Here is a 23,426-nt window from a genome sequence, read left to right on the forward strand (position 1 = left end):
GGACTTCACCTGTTAATGATGCAAAAATAAAATGAAAGCTAAGAATGTTCATTCATCGTTTGACTCCATTTCCTACTTGTCTAGAGCTACAGGCTTAGCTATGGCACAGATTAAAGCTGATTTCTTGGGCAACACCAGAGGCTTGTCCTGAGCATCTCTGCTGTGCACAGAACATTCACTTGGTCCGTTCTCTGTAATGGGGAAAGAGAGAGGAATGAAGTGGGGAGGCAGAAAGGCACAGATGACTCTGGGCAAGTTAATTATCCTCTTAGTGGCCCCAGGCAGCTTTCTAAGACTACAAATTGCTTTTTTTTTTTTTTTTCAAAATGTCTCTCCTAACAAGCACTTGTGAAATTGATTTTTTGAACCCATTTTAAGTCTTACATTTATCCTTTATAGAATTTTATCTTACTAAATTCAGGTCTGATATTCTCCCACAGGTTCTCAAATTTTTTTCAGTCATGGATTCCTTTGGCAGTCTGGTAAAGATCATGAACCCATTCTTTTAACAATGTGTTTACATATATCAAGTATGTATATAAAAGAAGTTGCTTATCTTCATTAAAAAGGGAGTTTCTTCTCAAATTTTCCTATATTAATGAAGGAGAAGGAGAAGGGAGAAGAAAAGAAGAAGGAAGAGAAAAAGAGGAGGAGGAGGAGGAGGAATGGGAGGGGAGGAGAAGGAAGAAGAAGAAAGATTTCTTGGGCCAGATTTTCTTTCCAGGAGAAGAATAGTAGAAAGAATCTAGGATTTCTCTGGATTCTGATGAAATGAACCTCAACCCCTCACTCCCTCACCCCAGCTGGAGCTCTTCCAAGGGTAAGTTCAGGAGTGTGAAAATTTCTAGATGATCTGACAGACAATGATTAATCTTCACACAAAACACTAAGAATTTTCTACAAGTATGAAAGCTACCCACAGAGCACAGCCCCCTTCTAGAAGCAGCTCATTCCACTTATGAACAATTTGAATTGCTAGAAAGATTTTCCTGGCATTGAACCTAAATAATAATAGTAGCTCACATGTATATAGTACTTTAAGTTCTGAGAACACTTAATCATTTATATATCTCACTCGATCCTTACAGCAATCTTGTGAAGTAGAAGTTATTGTTATACCCATTTTATCAATAAGAAAACTGAAGCTGGTAGAGGTTACATTATATGACTTACCCAGGGACACGCAGCTAATAAATATCTGATGCAGAATTTGAATTTGGGTCTTTATGACCCCAGATCCAGTGCCTGCCCTTTCACCCATTTTTTCTGGTACTGCCCTCTGGAGCCAAATGGAAAAAGACTAATCGCTTCACTGCATGAGAAACCTTGAAATTCTGAAAAAACCACTATCATATCCTTATGAATATTTAATATTCAAATGCCCCACTGGTCATGGGGTAGAGGAGATAAGGGCTCCTAGGTATTTCAATGTCCAAAGATTAAAAAAGAGCAGAGCTAGAGACTGCTGTTATACAACTCCTCTTCCTACTTCTTGTGACTTTTCTTTCTTTTTTTTTTTTTTAACATGTATTACTTTTATTTATAAAATTTTTGACAGTATATATGCATGAGTAATTTTTTTTAATAACATTATCCTCAGCACCTCCCACCCCCTCAATTTCAAAATTTCAAGTGGAAAAAAAGTAGTTCCTTACTGTCCTTCACCTACCCCCACTGAGTCAGAAACTCTGACCTACTCTAATCTCCTACCTTCATTTCATACAGAGGAGAATGGGGCCCAAAAAGTTTAAGTGACTGTTCAAGATAACACAGATACAAAGTACAGGGTCTAATGGAAAGGCTATTGGTTTTGGAGTCAGAAGACCTTTGTTCACATGCTGACCTTCCCACTTATTAGTTACGTGATCATCAGCAAATTATTTCACTTCTCCAAATCTCAACTTTCTTCAACTATAAAATGAGAAGAACAAGGCTTGTACCAACTATCTCACAGGGTGTTTGGAAGGAAAGCACTTGGAGAAAACTTAATATTAAAACACTAAATAAAGTGGTATTCCTATCAAATGGTCAAGCCAAATTTCAAATGCACTTGCGGTGAGTCCCAGGCCAGAGTTTCAAAAACTCTGGAACTTCAAATTCAATCCTTTGCTTAAACCTGGTTTCAGATCCCAGCTCTGCCACTTGAGGAATTGGTCCTTTCCAAGTTGACAGCTGTGATCTTAAACTATCTTACCAAATCAAGATGTCTCTAAATAAATTGTATTGTGAATTCTTAATGTGGTAAGGTTCTCTAGCCCACCAGTCACTTCTTCTGAGAAAGAGGATATTACCTGAATATCTGAGGCTCCCTGGGAAGAGCAGTTCTGCAGTTTGTACATCCAATACTCCTTTGCAGTGACAAAGAAGTTCCAGGGCAGCAGGGAACCAATTCCCATGCTGAAAAAGATGATGTAGGCCCCATGGTAGCGATCATGAGGCTTGGGGGAGTTATAATGGCTTTCTGGCTGTCCCTCAAGCAAGGGAGAATGTTCATCTGGTGAAGGGCTGTTTGGAGTTTTGTACATTGAGTTGGAGCTCTGATAAAATCCATCTTCTGAGACAATGGCCACTATTGGGAGACAGAGAAAGGCTTATATCAGAATTAAAAGCAGACTAGGAGAATCACATTGACCTTAAGTAACAAAATCTCAGAAAAAGAAATAGCTATAAAGGAACTGCCAAAAGAAAAAAACCCTATATCTATCAAACTAAAAAAAAAAAATTTCCCCCAAACATATGTAAAAAACAATTTTTAACAATCATTTTGAACAATTTGAGCTCAAAATTTTCTCTCTCTCTCTCTCACCTCCCCCCTCCCTGAAATGGTAAGGATTTTGTCTATCAAACTTTTTTAAAATGTAGTAATATTTTATCTTTCCATGTGCAAAGGTAGTTTTCAACATTTGCCTTTGCAAAACCTTATGTTCCATTTTTTTCTCTCTCTCCTCTCCCCCAGACGGCAAACAATCTGACATAAGTTAAACATGTGCAATTCTTTTAAACATATTTCCATGTTTGTCAAGCTGCACCAAAAAAAAAAAAAAAAAAACCCAGATCAAAAGGGGGAAAATCATGAGAAAGGAAAAAAAAACAAGCAAACAACCCCCCAAATAGTTAGAATACTATACTTTGATCCACCTTTAGTCACCATAGTTCTCTTTCGGGATTTGGATAGCACTTTCCATCACAAATCCATTGGAATTGCCTTGTATCACCTCATTGTTGAAAAGTATCAAACTTAAAAGTTTTTTAAAAAAAAACATTTAGTAGCCAGACTTTACAAATTTCTCTGCTCTCCCAAAATTGAGAAAAAATACCCTATCAGAATCTTTTAGGAAACAAACATAATCCTAATATCCAACCAGAGAAAGATAAAACACAAAGAAAATTATAGTCAATATCATTAACATTGACTCAAATGTTTTAAATAAAATTCTATCAGTCTATAGTAATTTATCTAAGAAGTCATTCATTATGATAAAGTGGAATTTGTACCAGGGATACAAAGATGTTTTAACATTAAGAAAACATAATTAATCATATTTAAAAACAAAATATCCAAAACCACACAAGTATCTCAAAAAGCACAGAAAAAAAAAAGCCTTTGACAAAGTGCAGAACTTTTATATATAAAAAATCCCTGGAAAGCATAGGCAAAGGGGTTTGTTTTTATATCATAAAAAGCATCTATCCAAAACCAAAAGCAAACATCAAACACAACCAGAACATTTTTCAGTAAATGTAAGAGTGAAGCAAGGATGCCCATTTTTCCCACTTTTATATGATATAGTTCTAAAATGTTAGGAATAGCAATAAGATAAAAGAAAGAAATAAAAGGAATAAAGATAGTAAAGGGGAGAGAGAAAATTATTCTTGTTTGCTGATGATATGAATATTGGAAATGAACAAAAATACTAAATGAGACAATTAGGAAGTTTAGCGATATTATAGACTATAAAATATAGAGTCACAAACCAAGGCATTTCTTTGTAATAATAACAAAACACAAGAAGCAATAATAGAAAGGGAAATTTCATTCTAAATAACTGAAAGATGTATAAAATATCTGAGGATTAACTTCCCATAACACATAAAAGACTTTAATAAATTCAATGGCAAAGTGATCCTTAAGGAAATAAAGAACAACTTAAATAGCTAAAGGAATATTCAGTGTTCATGGCTAGGACATGCCAATACTACCAAAAATTAATTTATACTTTTAGTGATATACTAATCAAATTACCAAGAAGACACTTTGCAAAACTTAATAAAATAATAACAAAATTCATTTTTAAGAAAAGACCTAGCATATCAAGGAAATTATAAAAAGAAGTAAGGACAAACAAGGAATAGCACTTCCAGACTTCAAAATATAAAGAAGTAGTCATCAAAATCATCTGGCTTTGGTGAAAGAATATCGAGATCAATGGAACAGACTAGATAATAGAGATTCAAAAACAATAGAATTCAATAACCCTGTGTTTTACAAAGTAGAAAACATAAATTATCTAGGAAAAAATCCCTATTTGGTAAAAACTGCTAGGAAAAATGGAAAGTAGTCTGGCAGAAATTAAATTTTGAACCAGACTTTATGTCAGGGCATCTGGGTGGCAAAGTGGACAGAGCACTGGGCCCAAGTCAAGAATTCAAATATGGTCTCAGTCACTTACTATCTGGGTAACTCTTAGAAAATCACTTAACCCTGTTTGTTTCAGTTTCTCCAATTGTAAGATCAGCTGGAGAACATTCCAGTATCTTTGTCAAAAAGATTTTATACAAACAAAACCAAGGTAGCTAAGATTAAAAGGGAAGCAGAAAACTGGAAAAAATTACATCTAAAAGATCTGATAAAAGTATAATTTCTAAAATTTATAAAGAATTGACTTAAATTTATAAGAATTCAAGCCATTCTCCAATTAATGAGTGGTCAAAGAATATAAACAATTTTCAAATGAAGAAATTAAAACTATTTCTAGTCATAAGAAAAAATTCTCTAATTCACTATTGATTAGAGAAATGCAAATTAAGACAATTCTGAGGACAATCCTTCCTTTGCAACAACAAACAACAACAAAATTCAGTTCTGCACATATATATTGCACCTAGGATATACTATAAGATATTTAATACGTATAGGAATGCCTGCCATCTAGGGGAGGGGGTGGAGGGAAGGAGGGGAAACACTCAGAACAGAAGGGAGTACAAGGCATAATGTTGTAAAAAAAAAAATTACCTATACATATGTACTGTCAAATAAATTGTTATAATTATAAAAATTAATAAAAAATAAAATAAAATAAAAAGACAATTCTGAGGTACCACTAACCACCTCTCAGATTGGCTAAGATTACAGGAAAAAATAATGATAAATGTTGGAGGGGGGGGGTGGGAAAAGTAGGACACTGCTGCATTGTGATGGAGTTGTGAACTGGTCCAACAATTCTGGAGAACACTTTGGAACTATGCTCAAAGGGCTCTCAAACTGTATACCCTTTGATCCAACAGTGTTTCTACTGGGTTTTTATCCCAAAGAGATCATAAAGATTCCCTTAAAGAAGGGAAAAGGATCCACATGTGCAAAAATGCTTATAGCAACCCTTTTTGTAGTGGCAAGGAATTGGAAACTGAGATGATGCCCATCAGTTGGGGAATGGCTAAACAAGTTATGATTTATGAATGTAATGGAATATTATTGTTCTATAAGAAATGATCAGGAGAATGATTTCAAAGAGCTGAGACATGAACTAATGCTAAATGAAGTAAGTAGAACTGAGAGAACATTGCATATAGCAATAACAAGATTATGTGATAATCTAATGGATGTGTGGCTTTTTTGAACAACAAGGTGATTCAGGCCAATTCCAATAGACTTGTGATAGAGACAACCATCTATATCCAGTAAGAGGATTGTGGAGACTGAATATGGATCACAACATAACATTTTCACCTTTTTTTGTTGTTTGCTTGCTTTTTGCTTTCTTTCTCATTTTTTTATCTGATATTTTTTGTGCAGCATGATAAATGTGGAAATATGTATAGAAAAATTGCACATGTTTAACTTATATTGGATTATTTGCTCTCTAGGGGAGTGGGTGAGGAGAAGGAAGGGAAAATTTTGGAACATAAGGTTCTACAAGAGTGAATGTTGAAAATTATCTATGCGTATATTTTGAAAGTAAAAAGCTTTAACAAAAAATGCAATGTGATATATATATATATATATATATATATATATATATATATATATATATATATATATATATATACATATACATATACATGTATGTATGTGGCATTACCCAATGGATAAATGGTCAAAGGATATGAACAAATAGTTCTAAAAAGAAGTACAGTGTTCACAACCATATTTTTAAAACACTTCAAATCACTAATAATAAGAGAAATACAAATCAAAATAACTGAAATCTTTACTTCACAATCTGCATATTGGCAAATAATTTACAAAAAAATGACAATTGTCACTCTTTGAGGGGTTATGGGAAGGTGAGCAAGCTAACACATTGTTGGTGGGGCTATGAAGTGGTACAACAGTTCTGTCAAATAATTTGGAATGATGCAAATAAAGTGACTAATATGCCTATATACTTTTAATCAGAATTCTCACTATTGGACTTATACCCTAAGAAAACCACTGATAAGAAAAAAGTTCCAATATACTTCAAAATATCAATAGCAATACTTTTTTTGTGAAAGCTAAGTGGGGGGGAGAAGTAGATGTCTATCAATTGGGGAATGGCTAAACAAATTGTGGTACATGAATGTAATCAAATATTATTATGCTATAGGAACTGATGTATGTGATAAATAGATGTATGTGGAAAGAGCTATGTGAACTGATGTAGAATGAAGTAAGCAGAGGCAAGAAAACAACATACGCACAGTAACTACAACAATGTAAGTCCAACAAATCAAAATAAAAAGTAAATGTGACAGGGACAAATAAGTAATGCAGTGGTTGAATTTGGACCCTGGAGTCAGAAGGACCATAGTGGATGCCCATCAGTTGAGAAATGGCTGAATAAATTGTGGTATATGAATGTTATGGGATATTATTGTTCTATAAGAAATGATCAGCAGGATGATTTCAGAAAGGCCTGGAGAGACTTACAGGAACTGATGGTTAGTGAAATGAGCAGAATCAGGAGACCATTGTACACAGCAACAACAAGATTATGATCAACTCTGATCAAAGCTCTTTTCAACAATTAGACAATGCGGGCCAATTCCAATGGGTTTGCGATGGAGAAAGCCTTCTGCATCCAGAGGACTGAATGTAGATCACAACATAGTATTTTCCTTTTCAGGAGCCTCAACTTTGGCTTCAGACATTTAGCAGTGTGAACCTGGGCAAGTCACTAAACCCCAGTTGCCTCCCCCTGTCTACCCTCAAAGGAAATAGAACAAAATAAAAATCAAACAAGACTAGAATGAAGAGATGAGAGGATACTCCCAATGCATCCCTTTGTGGAAGTGGGAAGTCCACTGGTATTACAAATTGCACATGTTTTTGGACATACTTGACATATTGATCAATTTTGCTAATCTAAAATATTACTCTTTGTCTCATGGGATGGCTCTTAGGAAGGGTGCGATGAGAGGGAACTTGGTGAAATCATGATGATATGAGATTAAAACATTTTTCAATAAAAACTTAAATTAAAAAAAAAATCACACTGAATAAATTCCTTATACATAACACTCCATTTTCTTTATTTTTCCCCTGAGGCTGGGGTTAAGTGACTTGCCCAGGGTCACACAGCTAGGAAATGTTAAGTGTCTGAGACCAGATTTGAACTCTGGTCCTCCTGAATTCAGGTTTAGTGCCCCATAATACTCCATTTTCCATCTCTGGGTGTTTGTACAGTCTATTCAGGGTCAAAACTGAAAAATACGTCTTCATCACTCACTATTCAGAAATCTTCATTTCTCTCCAACTTGAAGCCTTCTGCAGCAAGCTTTTTCCTGATCTCATGCTGGTGTCCCCATCTAACAATTACTCTATTTTTGTTCTGTAAATACTAAAATATGTCCATGCTGTCCCCCTCCCTTATAGAATCTAAGTTCCTTGAAGGTAAAACTCATTTCCTTTTTTTCTCCATATGCCCATGCCTAACACAGTGCCTGGCACAGAAGCACTTAATAAATATTTCTTAACTGTTTGAATGATCAATTGACTTTCAGAAGGAGTTAGAAAGCTTTTGAATTTTATGATGCATAGACCATATACTTTATTATAGTTAAAGTTTCAAAATTTGGAATCATGTGAGAAAGATCACCTTTCATACCCTTTGGCCCAATGATGTCACTACTAGGTATGTAGACCAAGATGGTCAAAGACAGAAAAAGAAGCCATGTGGTTCAAAATATACATTGTAATGCTTGGAGTAACAAAAATTTAAAAAAACAACAACTATATCACTAATCTAGAATATAACTGCATGCCTATCAATTGGAAAATATCTTTTAAAACGTATAATATATGAATTTACAGAATATAAGTTTACTAAAAAAAGTTAACTATAAAAATAACAAATACAAGGAATTTAGAGAAGCATTGGAGGGAAGTTCAGAAATGATGTAGACTTGGATAAACAAAATCAAGAAAATCATATCTATAATGTAAATAGTGTAAAGAAAAAGAATTATGATTAACTGCAATGACAATTTTGGTCCCAAAGAAATTTTAAGAAATGTATTCCTTCCCGGGAGAGAGGGGGAGGAATATGGTTACAGTATGTGATATAGGCACTGTCAGATAAGGTCACTTTATTTGGTTAGTTTGGTTATATTTAGTTATTTGGTTATATTTTTCTTTTGTTAAAAAGGACAAAGGTTGTAGGGGGAGGTGGTTCAAGAGGAATGACTTGTGTTAAAAACTAAAGGCAACAGTAAAACTTGGGGGGGGGGGAATTAAATAAAATAGGGATTTCTTACCCAGGGAGGCCTCCAAAACCTGATAGGAAAACTTTAGGTATAAGGAGAGAGAATGGTGGACATTACTCTCTGATAAGTGCAGTAGCCTAAAACCTTGTTCCCTTATAAACTAGACTGACTTTTCCTTAATAGGATTGTAACCCTTCTCCGTATTTAGTCAGTTCAGGGAACCGTAGGCTCTGACTGGTGATGCAGCTCTCTGGTGCCCTAAGAACAAAATCTAAAATGTGAACACTCACCCAGCACCTCGGTCAGGCGTCATGACAGTGGACCACCATGAACACAGAGGCAGAGACACTGTGCCCACCTGAATCAGTGCTATAACCTTGCTGGATGTCTTCCCCCTGCTCTGAATATCCTTTGTCTGCTATAACTAAGTTTTGCTAACAATCAGACTTTCTTTTAAGAGACTTATTTCATTTCAATCTCAAGCCTAAGTAACAAGTCTAACCTGAATTAAGCCTGGTTTGTTGGGCCACTTCCCTTATCTTGGGTCAAATTCCTATCTTGAACTACTCTAGGAACGCTGGAGAGAGAGAGAATATATTTAACAGAGTCTTATTCAATTCAGCTTGCTTCGGACCCCTCTTTTATCTCTACCTTTATTATCTAGCTGCAGAACTGTAACCAGGGTGGAATGATGGGAGATTTCTCCTGGGGGAAGGAAACACAAAGGGTGTGGACAGCATTTCAGAGTCTTGGAGCTACACAGAAATAATGGCACTTGAGTCACTCATCCTAGCCAGTAGCACTCTCCCCACCTCTCACATCCTGGGCAGCAGTCTCCCTGCTGGTCTCAGACACAAAATAAAGCAATGCCTGACTGTTTGGGTGTTGAATTTGGCTCTCAGAGAACATCTATTTTTGTGCTTTCTATAGCATCTCCCTATTAAAGTTTGAAAAAAAAATCAGATATATTTCCATAAAGCTAAAGATGGGATCCCCATCAGTCCCTTTCTTTGTTCCTCCCTCAAACCAAACAGGATCACAAGAAAAGCCAGGACAGATGAGAGTGAATCTACATTCACATCAAATTGGACAAAATGGGGCTGTCTTCATCTGGTGGGATAACCCACTAAAGAAGGAGAAGCATGGGAGATGATAGGAAACAAATGGCGGGCCCCACTGGGGTGATCTGACCCAGCCAGACTAATAACTGTAACATATAACTCTGTATGGCTGCAAAGCAAGCTGGTCCAGCTGTAGGCATCGAGGCATTGGTGTCAGCATTTCTATTTTAAACTCCCCGGCCTGAGCACGTTCCAAGCTCAACTGCAACTTGCAGAGAATCTTGCTCCTCCAAACTCGCCAGCATGGTTTGACTTTTGATTTCACTTTTTAAAATGTTTAAGCAGATAAGTTCTGAATCACATGGAACAGCAGGGAAAGGAAGAGAGGAATGGCTTTTCCCCAGACACTCTATGCCCACTCTGGGAAGGGAAAAAAAATGAGGAGATACCTGAAGGGCTCACTCTGCACCTCATCCAAACCGAATTGAGTGACTTTCTTGTTAATTATTTTTGGGCATCGTGGAGAAAAGGATTGTCAAGGTTGAGCAAGTTTCTCAAAGTTGGGAGTTAGGAGGGTTAGAGTCAAAATGAACCATTAATATTCTCTTTCTCTCTCTCATTGTCTGTCTGTCTCTCTTTCTTCCTCTCCCTCTACCTCTGTCTCTCTCCCTCTCTCTGTGTATCTGTCTCTCTTTTCTCCCTCTCTATCTTTCCATCTCTCTGTCTCTCTCTGTCTCTCCATCTCTCTCTCTCTCTTCTTTCCCTTCTCTCCTTCCCCTCTCTCTTCTGTTTCTCCTCTCTTTCTCTGTCTTTCTCTCCCTCCCTTCTCCCCCTCTCTCTTCTGTTTCTCTTCTGGCTCTCTCTATCTCTACCTCTCTTCTCCCCTTCTCTTTTCTGTTTCTCTTCTCTTTCTCTCTGTCTCTCCCTCTCTTCTCTCTCTCTCTCTGTCTCTTCCTCTTCCTTTCTGTGGCTGTCTGTCTCTCAGAATGTGTGTGTGTGTGTATGTGTGTGTGTGTGTCTCTCTCTCTTTTTCTGTCTCTCTGTCTTTCTTCTTTCAGTCCAAGGCATTAATATAGAATGAAACCTTACCAGACTTCAGAAGCTAGCTTACCAGCTTCTAGATGGGAAAATGAAAGAAGACAGAGGCTGACCACAAAACCGAGGGACAAGGGATGGGCTACCAAAGAATAGGAACAAACCAGTGTTCTCTTGCTTTCCTGAAGGGTCTGAATCATGTAGACAGAGGTGTCAAACACTCAAAGACCCCAAAACAGATTCAAATCAAACTGGGAGATATTTAACAAAATAAAAATATAATAGAACATTTTCAATTTGTGTCTGACTCTTCATGACTCCATTTGGGGTTTTCTTGGGTAAAGATATGGATTAGTTTGCCATTTCCTTCACCAGCTCAGTTTACACATGAGGAAACTGAGGCAAACACAGCAGTGATTTGCCCAGAGTCTCACAAAAAATGAGAGCACATTTGAACTCAAGTCTTGATTCAATGCCTGTGCTCTGCGCATTATGGCACTACCAATGATCTCTTAATATGTAATTCTCTAGGTCACCATGAGGATCTGTCAGGATGCTTATGTATAATTTAGTGGCCCTGTTTCTACCTTAATTTGATGCCTCTGGTATAGAGGAATGAACACTCTCCACAGAGTTAAGAGGCTTGAACTTAAATAGAGACCTCTGCCCTTTCCTTCTCCTACTGCCCCCACCGTCACTCCTACTCCTGCCACCTAATATTTAAGAGTGTTTTAAACTTGAAAAAAAAAAAAAAAAAAAAACAGTTTATACCATTGAGCTTCATGAGTTTGCACACTAGTTACTTTTTCTGAAGAAGGAGGGCATGAGTGGAGAAAGCAGACCTGTGATTTGTCAGCATGGGGAATTCCCAGTGTGGAAGCTCCCTCTCTAATTTAAGAGTGCTCAGGACCACAGCTATTATGAATCAGAGTTAGGACTTAAACTTTCCTGGGTGCAAGGCCAGGAGATAGCAATTGATTTCTGATACCTTGATGCCTTTTGAAGATAAATAGGGTAGGTATTATTATTCCCATTTGACACATGAAGAAATTGAGGCTCAGAGAGTAGGTTTTAAAGCTCAGCTTAGTTAACCTCTGGATTTGAGTTTCCTTCTGGGTCTAAAGATGGTTTGGAGGGTCTCTGAAGTTCCAGTTCTGCTATTCTATTATTTGTATCCTTATTTCTTGGCTAATGAGTGATCCTGATCACTCAACTTTTGGCCAGAAACTACTGCCTTTTCTGCAGTAGCACATAGCTCAGGGGTATGGAATAAGGGGGTACCCAAAATACTTTTTTTTGGAATAATGTAGTATTCAGTGATAGACACCCTTGGAATATCATTCCAAGTTCTGTGTCCACTTTGTATAGTCACCAGCTATGGAACCCCAGTGGGCCTTCCATCACTGTGGCAGCTAAGAGGTATGGGGGATAGAGCACTGGGCCTGGAATCAGGAAGAATTCAAATCCAACCTCAGATACTTATTAGTTGTGTGACCCTGGGCAAGTCATTTAATGCTTTGCTTCAGTTTCCTCATCTGTAAAACAGGGATAATAATAGCACAGGATTGTTGTGTGGATCAAAAGGATTAACATTTGTAATATCTGCCTCAGTTTCCTCATCTATAAAATGGAAATATAATAGCACAGGATTATTGTAGGGATCAAAAGTCTTAAAATGTGTAATTTTTGCCAGGGTTTCTTCATCTATAAAAGGGGGGGTGATAATAGCACACGATTGTTGTGTGAATCAAAAGAGTTAAAATTTGTAATATTTGTCTGTTTCCTCATTTGTAAAATGGAAATATAATAGCACAGGATTGTTGTGAGGACTGAAAGACTTAATATTTGCAAAGTGCTTAGCACAATGCCTGGCACACATGCTATATAAATATTAGCTCTTATTATCTATCACCTGGGGAAGAGGAAATCCGTGTGGGCAAAGAACAAAGAAATGGCGCTGCCATGGTAGTATCCAGGCTCTGGAAGCAAAAGACCTTGAGCTTTAGTGGCAACTTTACCAGCTCTGTCCTTTTCGACAGGTCATTTCCCCTTTCTGTGCCTCAGTTTCCCCATGGGGTAACTGCCTACCTCGAAGAGTGAGCATAATCCAAGTGAGGAAGCTTTGAAGGCATGGAGCATTATTAGCCAGGGTAAGCTATTATTATCCCTTCTGACACAGGGAGGTCAACTTTATGAGCCACTAATTCCAGGAGCTGCTCATCTTCGATCAGACCTCTAGGGCGGCACAGGCCGGCTTTAGTTCCTCTTAGGATCATAGTTTTAGACTGGAAGGAACTTTGGATCTCATCCAGCAGGATTCCCTTAATTTACAGGTGAGGAAAGTGAGGAAACTTCAGGTAAAACAGCTACTATTGGCGGGGCCGAAATGTAAGTCCAGGTTTGTGGCCTCCCGGTTCCACTAAATCGTACTGTCTTGTCTATTCTTATTTACGCCCCCAGCCCCAAAGCTGGTTTGCAGGAGCATCGAGAAATCTACGGGGTGGGAAAAGAAGGGGTAAATAAACAAACAAAAAACCGAGGTCCACTATGGCCGTATGCAGAGAGAAGAGAAGAAAACAGAGATGGGAGAGTGAAGGAGAGGGGCGCAGGCTGGAAGGTGGGAGATGCCAGGAGCTGAGGGAGGCCGGAGGGGGAAAGGGAAAGGCCCGCAGCTCCGGACGAGAGGGGGCTCGGAAGGCCCGGGGAGGCCGGGCGCTGCCGGGGAAAGCTGCCGGGAGGAGGAGGGAGCTACAGGCCGGCCCAGCCAGCTGCGAGAGCGTGAGCGAGGCCCAGGAGCCCCACAGAGAAAGAGAAAGCGACGGGGAGGAAGGAGCCGGGCCGCCGGGGAGCGGGGTGGGCCAGAAAGAGCTCCGACCGCCAGGATCCGGGCCGGGGCCCACCCCGCGCACCCCACGCGCTCCCGGGCCCGGGCCCGCCCGATCCCCCCCTCGGGGCCGCGGCGGCGCGCTCCCCCCAGACTCACTGTCGCCTCCTCCGGGCTCCGCTGCTGCTCCCCCGGGGCCGCCGCAGCCTCAGAGAGCGAGCTGGCTCCCGGGGCTCCGCCCGCCCTTCCCGGCTCCTCCCCGTCCCCTTCCTCGGGGGCGGCCTCTCCCCGCCCCCGGCCTGGGCCCGCCCCTGGGAACCCGGCAGACGGGCTGCTCGGCCGCTGTGGGAATCTCTGGGCCTCAGTTTCCTAGTCTGTCAAATACCCATTGAGCACCTCGTGTGGGTCAGGCACGGGCCAAGAACTGGAGATGACAAAGACAAAAGGGACAATCCTGCCCTCCAGGGGAGGTCTCCTCCAGCTCTGAGGTGCCGTGTTCTATTACTCCAGGTCCCAGGTCCCTTCTCTTCCACCTCTGATGCACTGTGTTCTGCTATTCTAGATTCTAAAAGTCCCTTCTATTGTCTAAGGGCCGTGACTCCTCCTCTCCTGCTCCCCAACATCCTTTGGATTAAGTTAATTTCCAGTTTTGTTCTGTTCGTTTTAAGGTTCCAAATATCATGTTCTAAATCCTTTCTTTTCTAATGTTCTATGTTGTCTAGCCTAAGTATTGCCTCATACACACACACCCTATGCCCTTAGAGCCCTTTCCTGCTCTGGTATTCCATGTTCTAGATCCCAGCTCTAGTATAGTGTGTGTTCCCAGATCCCTTACAGCTCCTCCATTCCGTGTTCCATATTCTAAGATCTCTCTTCTCTCCCACCCAACTCTGAAGCTCTAAAATTCTATGGATTAAGCTCCATTCCAGTGTGTTCTAAAGTCCCACTGCTAATACTCAGCTGTCTGAGGGTCCTACTAGCTAGCTCTACTTTTCTAATCGACAAAGTTCACGATCTGTGCAAAAGGGGTGATCAGACATGGATGATGTGAGTAGGGATTGCTTCATTTACTTTACTTGTGTCTCCAGCATCTAGCATAGCCTGGCACATAGTAGGCACTTAATAAATACTCATTGATGATTGATTATTATACTCCTTTATCTACAGAATATAAACTCTTCAAGAGGACCAACCATTTCTTTATAAGGCTTATTAATGTGTCAATAAATTGATCTTATGTTACCAAATCTTTTCAGAAATCTAACCTTCCCCCCCCCCAAAGCTTCCAATGCCTGTTCCCTCCTTGTCTTGGCCCTCCGCTCTCCTTTTGGCTATTGCAGGCTGAGCCAGGACAACCTAGAAAAACTCAGTTCTGCCTAGAAACCCCTAACTTCAGCTGCCGCTGTGCCCAAAGCCGTGTGTCATGCTAGGAGTCAGGAACTTGGAGCTAAGAGATTTGGATTTGAAGTCTTGTTCCAGCTATCCTGCTGATAGTAAGTAACTGTGTATTGCTGGATAAATTACTGAAACTTTCTGTGATAGTTACCTTATCTGTAGAACGAAAATAATAATACTCTTACTTTTGGGAAGGAAAGTGTTTTACAAACATTAAAGCAAGATATGAAGATGAGTTATTATCACACAATGGATACATTTAGCCACTTGAAATATAAGGGCCAGGAGAAAGGCAATTGCTGGAAGTAGGCAAAGGGTGCTGGGATATGTGTTAGGGAGGAAGTGCGGTATAAGAGGGAGGACCGTTAAGGGAGGGTCCCACTTCTACTGCCTTGTGTGGTCTAGGAGAAGTATGTCATTGAACCTCCCTGAGCCTCATTTTCCTTATTTGTAAAATGAAGAGATTGGATTCAGTGGTCGGTGAGGTCCAATGATTATAGAATGTTGTTCTAGTGGTGCTCCCTACACCAGCTAGTCACATATGTTACACTGTGCCCCAGGCTGAAATGTCTTATAAACAATAAAATGGATTGATTGACAATTCAGGCGGCCAACCACATGACTAGAGCACCAGCATTGTTCCTCCTCTTCTCTACAGACAACACAAGAAAAGGGTCCCAGCCAGACTGAGGTTTGATACTTCCCTGAAAACCTCAGAGTAACTGCAGACACTTCCCTGAAAACCTCAGAGTAACTGCAGACACTTCCCTGAAAACCTCAGAGTAACTGCAGACACTACAGAATCTCTGTGTTCCTGTCTTCCTTGACACCTTGAAAATGACTATGAAGGATTCTATGATCTCTCTTCTCTCCCACCCAACTCTGAAGCTCTAAAATTCTATGGATTAAGCTCCATTCCAGTGTATTCTAAAGTCCCACTGCTAATACTCAGTTGTCTGAGGGTCCTACTAGCCAGCTCTACTTTTCTCTATGAGCAAAGCAAAATTACAAAAGAAATGTGAGATCTGCACATTTAGAGCCATTTCCACCACAAATGTTGATGTACACTATTTGTGCCTCATCTGTGGTAGTGACTTCCAAGCTCATAGTGACCTGATTGGACACCCCGTACCTTGACCCTAAGCAGAGGATAATAACCATTGGGGAAAAAGTGTATGTGGGGGGGGCATTTTAGCATAATAGATTTAACTCTTAGTCCTAAACACCTGCTGGGTCAGTGACACTTGTGGCCACAAAAGGTACTATGCTAGGGATAGAGTGGCTCTATCCCCACTACTGGAAATACAACTGAAAGCAGAGGGCAGCAGAACTCAGGAACAACAGCCCATTATTAGGCCAGTCTGAGGTTTGCAAGTCAGTCTTAAAAAGATTTGCAGCTGCATTGACATGCTAGACCAGGGAGCTCCGGGGGCCATCCTGGAATCCAGCGGGCACCATCATCCATCAGCTGGGGGGGCATTTTGGAGCTGCTGCAGTCCATCATATTCTGATTCCAAGTTGAAGATGTGCAGCAGTCCGGATTAAGTCAGGCTGCTGACAGCCTGAGAGGCTGAACCATGGGGAGGGCTGGCAATTAGCACTGGAGGCTCATCTGGATTCTGTGAGAGCGTTCTGGTCCATCAGGTAAAGTGATGAAAGCCCCAAGCCTGAGATGGCTGTAGGCAGAGGGCTGGTGGGTAAGAGGAAGGATAGTGGGAAAGAGGCAGCTTGGAGGAACGTGCTGGATGGAGTCATTTAAACTTTCAGGGAATGACGTGGAAGGGGAATGAGAAGTGGCTAGATCTCAGCTTTGTGCCTGGTGAAAGGGATGATATGGCAGCCAGATGGGGCATCCTGGAAAGCTTGTTCCTTTTACACAAATGAGGAGCAGGGTGACAATAATAACAACAATAATAATAATAGTTCACAATTTCATAGCACTTTACATAGGCTATCTCATCTGATCATCACAACCCTATGAGTTACATACTTTTATTATCCCCATTTGAAAGAGGAAGCTCAACTGAGAAGTATTAACCTGCCACACATCCCAAAACTACTATCAGAGATGGATTCCAAACTTAGTCATCCTGACTCAAGCATTCCTTCTCTTCTGCCATCTAGCTGCCTGGGTTCAAATGCTAATTCTGTCACATATACCTGTGTGATCCTGGACAGGTTACCTGAGAACATTCTCTAAAATGATAAATATTTCCTAATAAGGTATAACAAGAACAGTTGACACAAAACATTCTTTTCAAACCAGGACTTTGGGATCTTTATTTTTTGTTACATCTTCAACTAGTATTTTTTTTCTACCATGAGACAGAAATAAAGAGATGAGAAATTGATCATCCATTTTGTATTATCCATTAAGTTCTAGTTCAGAAGTCAAATCAGAATACTTTTTTTTTACCACATAATACAAGAGCATGAATCATATGTAGATGGCAATAGCCTCCAAAAGTTCCACATAATAAAATAGAACCAGGAAGGAACTTTATATCCATACTCTGTATAAAAAGCAAATGGAGCACGTCCCATGCCTTTTTGGGATCTCAGAATAATTGTGTCTTAACTATTCCCTATAATCAGCAGCACAGATTATTAGGCTTTGTGATAGTCTCTATTTTCCCAAAGAAACAGATAGAATGACCTTTTTTGTTTCAGTGTCTTGTTTGAGGAACATTGAAGAGGCCAGTGGCAATAGATCACAATACACATTGGCAGAGGTGGGAGTGGGGGCACAATAATAATAGTGGTAAGACCGAAAAGGGACCAGATAATGAAGAGTTCTGAATAACAAACAGAGGATTTTATATTTGATCCTGGAGATAAGAGGAAACCATTAGAGTTTATTAAATGGTGATGGGTAGGGAGTAGTATGGTCAGATTGGAGCTTTAGGAAGATCAGTTTAACAGCTGAATGGAAAATGGACTGGAGTGAGAAGAGACTTGAGGCAGGGAGATGAACCATAGGCAATAGTCCAAGCATGTGGTGATGGACATTTGGGCAAGGATGGTAGCCCTTTTCAGAGAAGGAATTGTATACATAAGATGATATTTGAATTTGAAATTTGCAACGGATCTGTTAGGATGAGAAAGTGAGGAATTGAGGATAGTGTCTAAATTGGGAGCTTAGGTGATTAGGAGGATGGTGGTACCTTTGGCAGTAAGAGAAAAGTTCAAAAGACCAAAGGGGTATATGTATGTGACTTGGGGTCAGGTGGAGGTTGAATTATAAATCTATTTGGTACATTTTGAATTTAAGATATTTATGGAACATCCAGTTAGAAACATCTAATAGGCAGTTGGACATGTGAGACTGGAATTGAGGGGAAAAGCTAAGTCTGGCTAAGTAGATCTGAGAGAACTTCAGGATAGAGATGATAAAGTCTGAGAAGAGCTGATGAGATCACCAAGTGAAATAGTATAGAAAGAAGAAAAGAAGGGCCATGGCAGATCGTTGGGTGAAGGTGGGGATGTTAGCAGGAATGACCTTAGAGGAAGAGTCAGACTTGATTTACAGTTAAATTTAAATTTAAATTTTGTCTTGCCTCAAACACTAGTTGTGCGATTCCAGGCAAAGTCAGTTGACTTCTCTGTGACCTAATTTCTTCATCTGTAAAAAGATGAAAAAATATAAGATAAAATGAGATAATATTTGTAAAGTGCTTGAAAAACTTTAAAACCTTAGATAAATGCTTGGTGTTATTTTTGTTGGTGTTAGCCTAGCCCAGCAGTAGGAGAACTGTGGACATATTCATCAATCAGCTGTGCCAGATTTGGAAGAGAACTTGATAGAACAAATGCTATGTCAAAACTTTTTAAAATCTGAGCTAAGTCTTCCCAGATACCAAAGTGACATAGGAAAGACTGTGCACCCCAGGTATTGGGGGGAAAGTCTGTAACTTTTGTTCTGCTATAAATATCTTCTTTTCTATCTGAGACATAAAATGTAATCTCAAAAATACCCCTTTAAATTCAATATATGTTAATTGGTAAAATGAAACTGGGTGCTAATCACCAAGCATTTCAGTAAAAGAATATCCCAGATGGGAACTCAAGTCCCGAGTATTAGGGAAATACAACTGTGACCCCATTCAGAAGGGGAGCAGCAGCTGGCCTTATTCTCAGAGAGCAAATCCAGTGTATTTTGCTCTTGTGTTGTTTTTGCTGTTGTTGAATTTTCACTGGTAGAGAAGCCTGGGAGACTCCTGATAGTGAGAGAGAAAAGAACAAATGAATAAAGAGTAGCCTTTCTAATTCATTTAAGTATTTGCTTTAGAGTGGGCAACTGCCACCTTTGATCCACACAGCTGGCCTAAGTTGTTGTGATATGCACTTCCAAAAAGAAAAAAGGCAACAACAATATAGTGGAGAAAAGTCCTGCCATTGAAACCAACAAATCTGGGTTTGAATCCTGCCTTTGATTCTAAGCTATGTATATTCAAGCTCACTAGCCTCACTTTCCCCTCCAAAGTCCTCTAGATCCAGTGGCAAGATATAAATCAGGACAGCTGGAAATGGCCCTGTATGCAATGGGAGATCCTGGTCTTTTTTAAGCTAAGTTCTTTAACAGATCTCACTTTGACTGAGACAACACCCATTCAGTGATTAAGGCTGGGTAAGAACTGAGGCAAAAAAATGGCCTCTTTTATCTAGTCCAAAAAGCCCAAAACAAAACAATCTGGGAGGGGAAGACCTCAGACTTTGTGGCCAAAATAGTCATTATTTGGGCCCAATTGATTCAGAGTAAAAATAAATAGGATTATTGCTCTTTTGGCCAGAAAGTCTGAGGTCTTTTCCTCCCAGATTTTTTTTGGACTAGATAAAAGAAGCCATTTTTTTGCCTCAGTGCTTACTTAGCCTTAATCACTGAATGGGTGTTGCCTCAGTCAAACTGAGATCTGTTAAAGAACATATTTAAAAAGGAGAGGTCCCCACTGCATCCAGGGCCATCTTCATCTATATCAGACTACTTTTCACCTGAGAAATGTTTATGTAATCCACTCTCAGATCTGAACCCAGGGGTTTCTGGCAGCGTTCATGCATACACAGTGCAAAAGGTACAAGTTGTGTGGTCAGAACCAAGGCTGCAGTGAAGCTACACAATACCACATGGGCAAACACTGCCAGAAACACCTCAGATTCATTACTCATTTAATTCTGAATTAATTTTTGGTCATTGCATTCAGAAACCTTTCACCGTTGCCAATTTTTTTGGTGACCAACACATTCATTGCACAAGCCCATATAGTGTTGTGACCACAGTTCAAGCAGTTTTGATCTACATCTTGCTACTGGACCCAGATGACTCCAGGGGAGAAAGTGAGGCTGTTGCCTTTGCACAACCCTCTCTCACTCAAATCTATTTTGCTTCATGGTCTTGACATCACATGCCTGATCTCTTGGTCCTCTTCGAAAATGAAGAACAAATGACATGTATATTTAACCTGAGACTTAGTTTCCTTGGCTAAAAAATAGCAATAATGTTTTACCTCCATCACAAAGTCATTGGGGGACTGATGTGAAGGTCATGGCAAACCTTAAGGTTCTACTCAAATTTCAGTTTCCAGCATGAATGAAAAGTATCGTGGGGCAGTAGAGGAGGACTGGTCTTGCTGAGAAGGCCTGGATTTAAGTTCTGTGTCTGGATATGTTAGCTGGCTGTCCATAAACAAGTCTCGATATCGCAAGTAATCCTCACTGCCTTCCTCGTATCCTTTTGGAAAATAAATAAGAATATTTGGAGGAATATACACAGCTGGAGAGGAAGAGGGTAACTTTATTAAAGGGCTGATAGACTATTGCAAATAATTGTCATCTTCTCAATATACTGGATGGAAGAACAGCAAAGATGATATTGGTCAGGTGTGAGAAATAGAAGAGAAATGGGTTAGATTAATTTAAGCTCTTTAATGGCAGAGATTGCATCATTTTTTGTCTTTCTATTCCCAGTGTCTTTCAAAGTGACTGACACATAGTAAGTACTTAATAAATGCCTGAATGATCGAAAGGATTGCTGAGAGTACAAGACCCAGTGTCCTCAGCGAAATAACAGGTTTAAGTATCAGCTGCAAGTACAAGGATTGGGGTGCAGAAAGAAAAAAGAAGAGAGAAGAAAAGGGCTGAAGTAGTTGCTATGGGAGATTAGCTAAGGAATTGATAAGGGCAGAGAAGAAAGATTGTTGAGTAGCAGTGAGGGTCCAGCTGAGTTCATGTACCATGAATTTGTAGTGGGTGAAATCAGCTCAATTTCATCACTTGCTCCAACGATGCTCGGCAGTCCTGGAGCCAAAGCAGAGCAATCAGATGGTAGGGGTTACAGGGGATGAGGAATTACAGACTGCAAACAACAGAAAGTCAGGGAGGTAGGGGCGTCTGGGGCAGTCACTTGCGAAATACCGCAGTGACCGACAGCGAGGTTAAAAAAGAGACTAAAAAGAGATTGGGACTCCAGATACTTCAAGGGATTATGGCTGATGATAATGCAAAGACTGGGTTTAGTAGGAAAGACAGAATGGGAGATGGAGGACGTGAAGGGATGGGAGAGCTGAATTTTAAAGCTGAAATACAATTTCAAGAGATGGGGAAGTCAGGCCCGGCCTTACTTGTATGTAACTGAGTTGGAATTGTGCAAGTGTTACAATTGTGACATTATATTATTAGCAAGTTATTGAGCAGGAATATCAAATTCTGCTAGAAATGTAGCAAAGAATTAGATAAAGAAGGAAGTCCCTGCTAAAAGCACATCTAAATCTAAAGTCATTTTATCCATTATTAATCTCCTAATATGTGCCAGGAGTAGTCAGGAATAGACAGACAAACATTGAACGGTTCTGTTCTTCAGAGCTTCTATTTTCTTAGGGGAAGCAACATGTAATATAAAATAGGTACAAAATAAATATGATAGTCAAATCTTTGGCAAATTAATAATTATTTATTAAGCACTTACTATGTGCCTGGTACTGGACTAAGTAGTGACTTGGGAAAGCAAAGACAATCCCTGACCTTAAGAAACTCACATTGTTACTGAGAATAGGAATAAGAACTCCTGTTTATTGGTCCCATTTGGAGTTTTCCTAGCCGAGATATTGAAGTGGTTTGCCTTTTCCTTCTCCAGATCATTTTACAGATGAGAAAACTGAGACAAATAGGATCAAATTAAATTTTTCAGTCACGCAGCAAGTATCTGACATTTTCTGTGAATGACCCTGAGCAAATCTGGCCTAGTATCTGAGGCCAGATTTGCTCAGGGTCATTCACAGAAAATGTCTGTGGCTGGATTTGAACTTGGGAAGATAGGTCTTCAGATTGGGGAGACAATGTGCAAACAAGTGTATCCATTCAAGATGATATAGGGAAAATTGAAGATAATTTCAGAAGGAAGCTATTAGCATTGGGGAGAACAAGGAAAGATTTCTTACAGAAGGCATTTGAGGTGAGTCTTGAAGGAAGCTGGGAAGTCAGAATAGAATTCTATGCATGGGGGATAGCCAGTTGAAAGGCAAGAGTTTTGGGAGGCTGGAGTTGCGTTTAAGGAATAGCGAGGGGTATTGTAGAGAGAAGAGAAACTGATGATTTTATATCTGATTCCTGAGGTAATAGGGAATCACTAGAGATTCTTGAATAAAGCAGAATTACATAGTATGACCTGAGCTTTAGGAAGACCACTTTAACAGCAAGAAAAAGGTAGGCAGGCAGCAGTAGATAGAGCCCCAGACTAGGAGTCAGGAAAACTAGTTCAAATCCAACTTCAGACACTTATTAGCTTGTAATTATGGTTTGCCTCAGTTTTCTCATCTGTAAAATGAGCAGGAGGAGGAAATGGCAAACCACTCCAATATCTTTGCCAAGCAAAATCAAAATGGGGTCACAGAGTCAGACATGATAGAACAACATCAGCAAGCACAGGAAGCTGGGGTAGGCCTGGAGACCCCTCAGCAGCTACTACAATAGTTTGGTTATGTGATCATGAAAGCTTGAAACAATGTGGAAGGAGAGGAGGCAGTATGTATGAGAGATTTTTAGAACATGGAATTGGGCTTGAGTAGGGCTTAGGAGCATAAGGAGGAGAAGAAAAGAACATGGGTTTGGGAGGAATAAGTAGTCTCTTGTCTTTTTCACCAAATGCAATGAGGTTGGATGGCCTGGATTGCCTTGGTCTGGTGAAAGGGTGTTTGGAGCAGCCTGCTCTGTCAGCA

General features: G+C 39.8%; 1 protein-coding gene across 2 annotated transcripts in view; it reads right to left on the minus strand.

The window, feature by feature from the left end:
• SLC29A3 (solute carrier family 29 member 3) overlaps positions 1–14,074 on the minus strand; it is a 75,087-nt gene extending 61,013 nt beyond the window's left edge. The window contains exons 1-2 of one of the 2 annotated variants that reach the window (XM_074296905.1): positions 13,984–14,074; positions 2,292–2,569 (exon numbers count right to left, since the gene is read on the minus strand). In XM_074296905.1, the coding sequence (XP_074153006.1) occupies positions 2,292–2,569; position 13,984 (279 nt within the window). In that variant the 5' untranslated portion in view covers positions 13,985–14,074. Of the gene's footprint in view, positions 1–2,291; positions 2,570–9,194; positions 9,671–13,983 lie in introns of those variants that run through there. The other variant, XM_074296906.1, reaches the window with a different exon arrangement.
• Between the last annotated feature and the right edge of the window lie 9,352 nt (positions 14,075–23,426).

The sequence above is a fragment of the Sminthopsis crassicaudata genome, chromosome 2 (assembly GCF_048593235.1).
Source record: "Sminthopsis crassicaudata isolate SCR6 chromosome 2, ASM4859323v1, whole genome shotgun sequence".
Classification (NCBI taxonomy): Eukaryota; Metazoa; Chordata; class Mammalia; order Dasyuromorphia; family Dasyuridae; genus Sminthopsis; species Sminthopsis crassicaudata.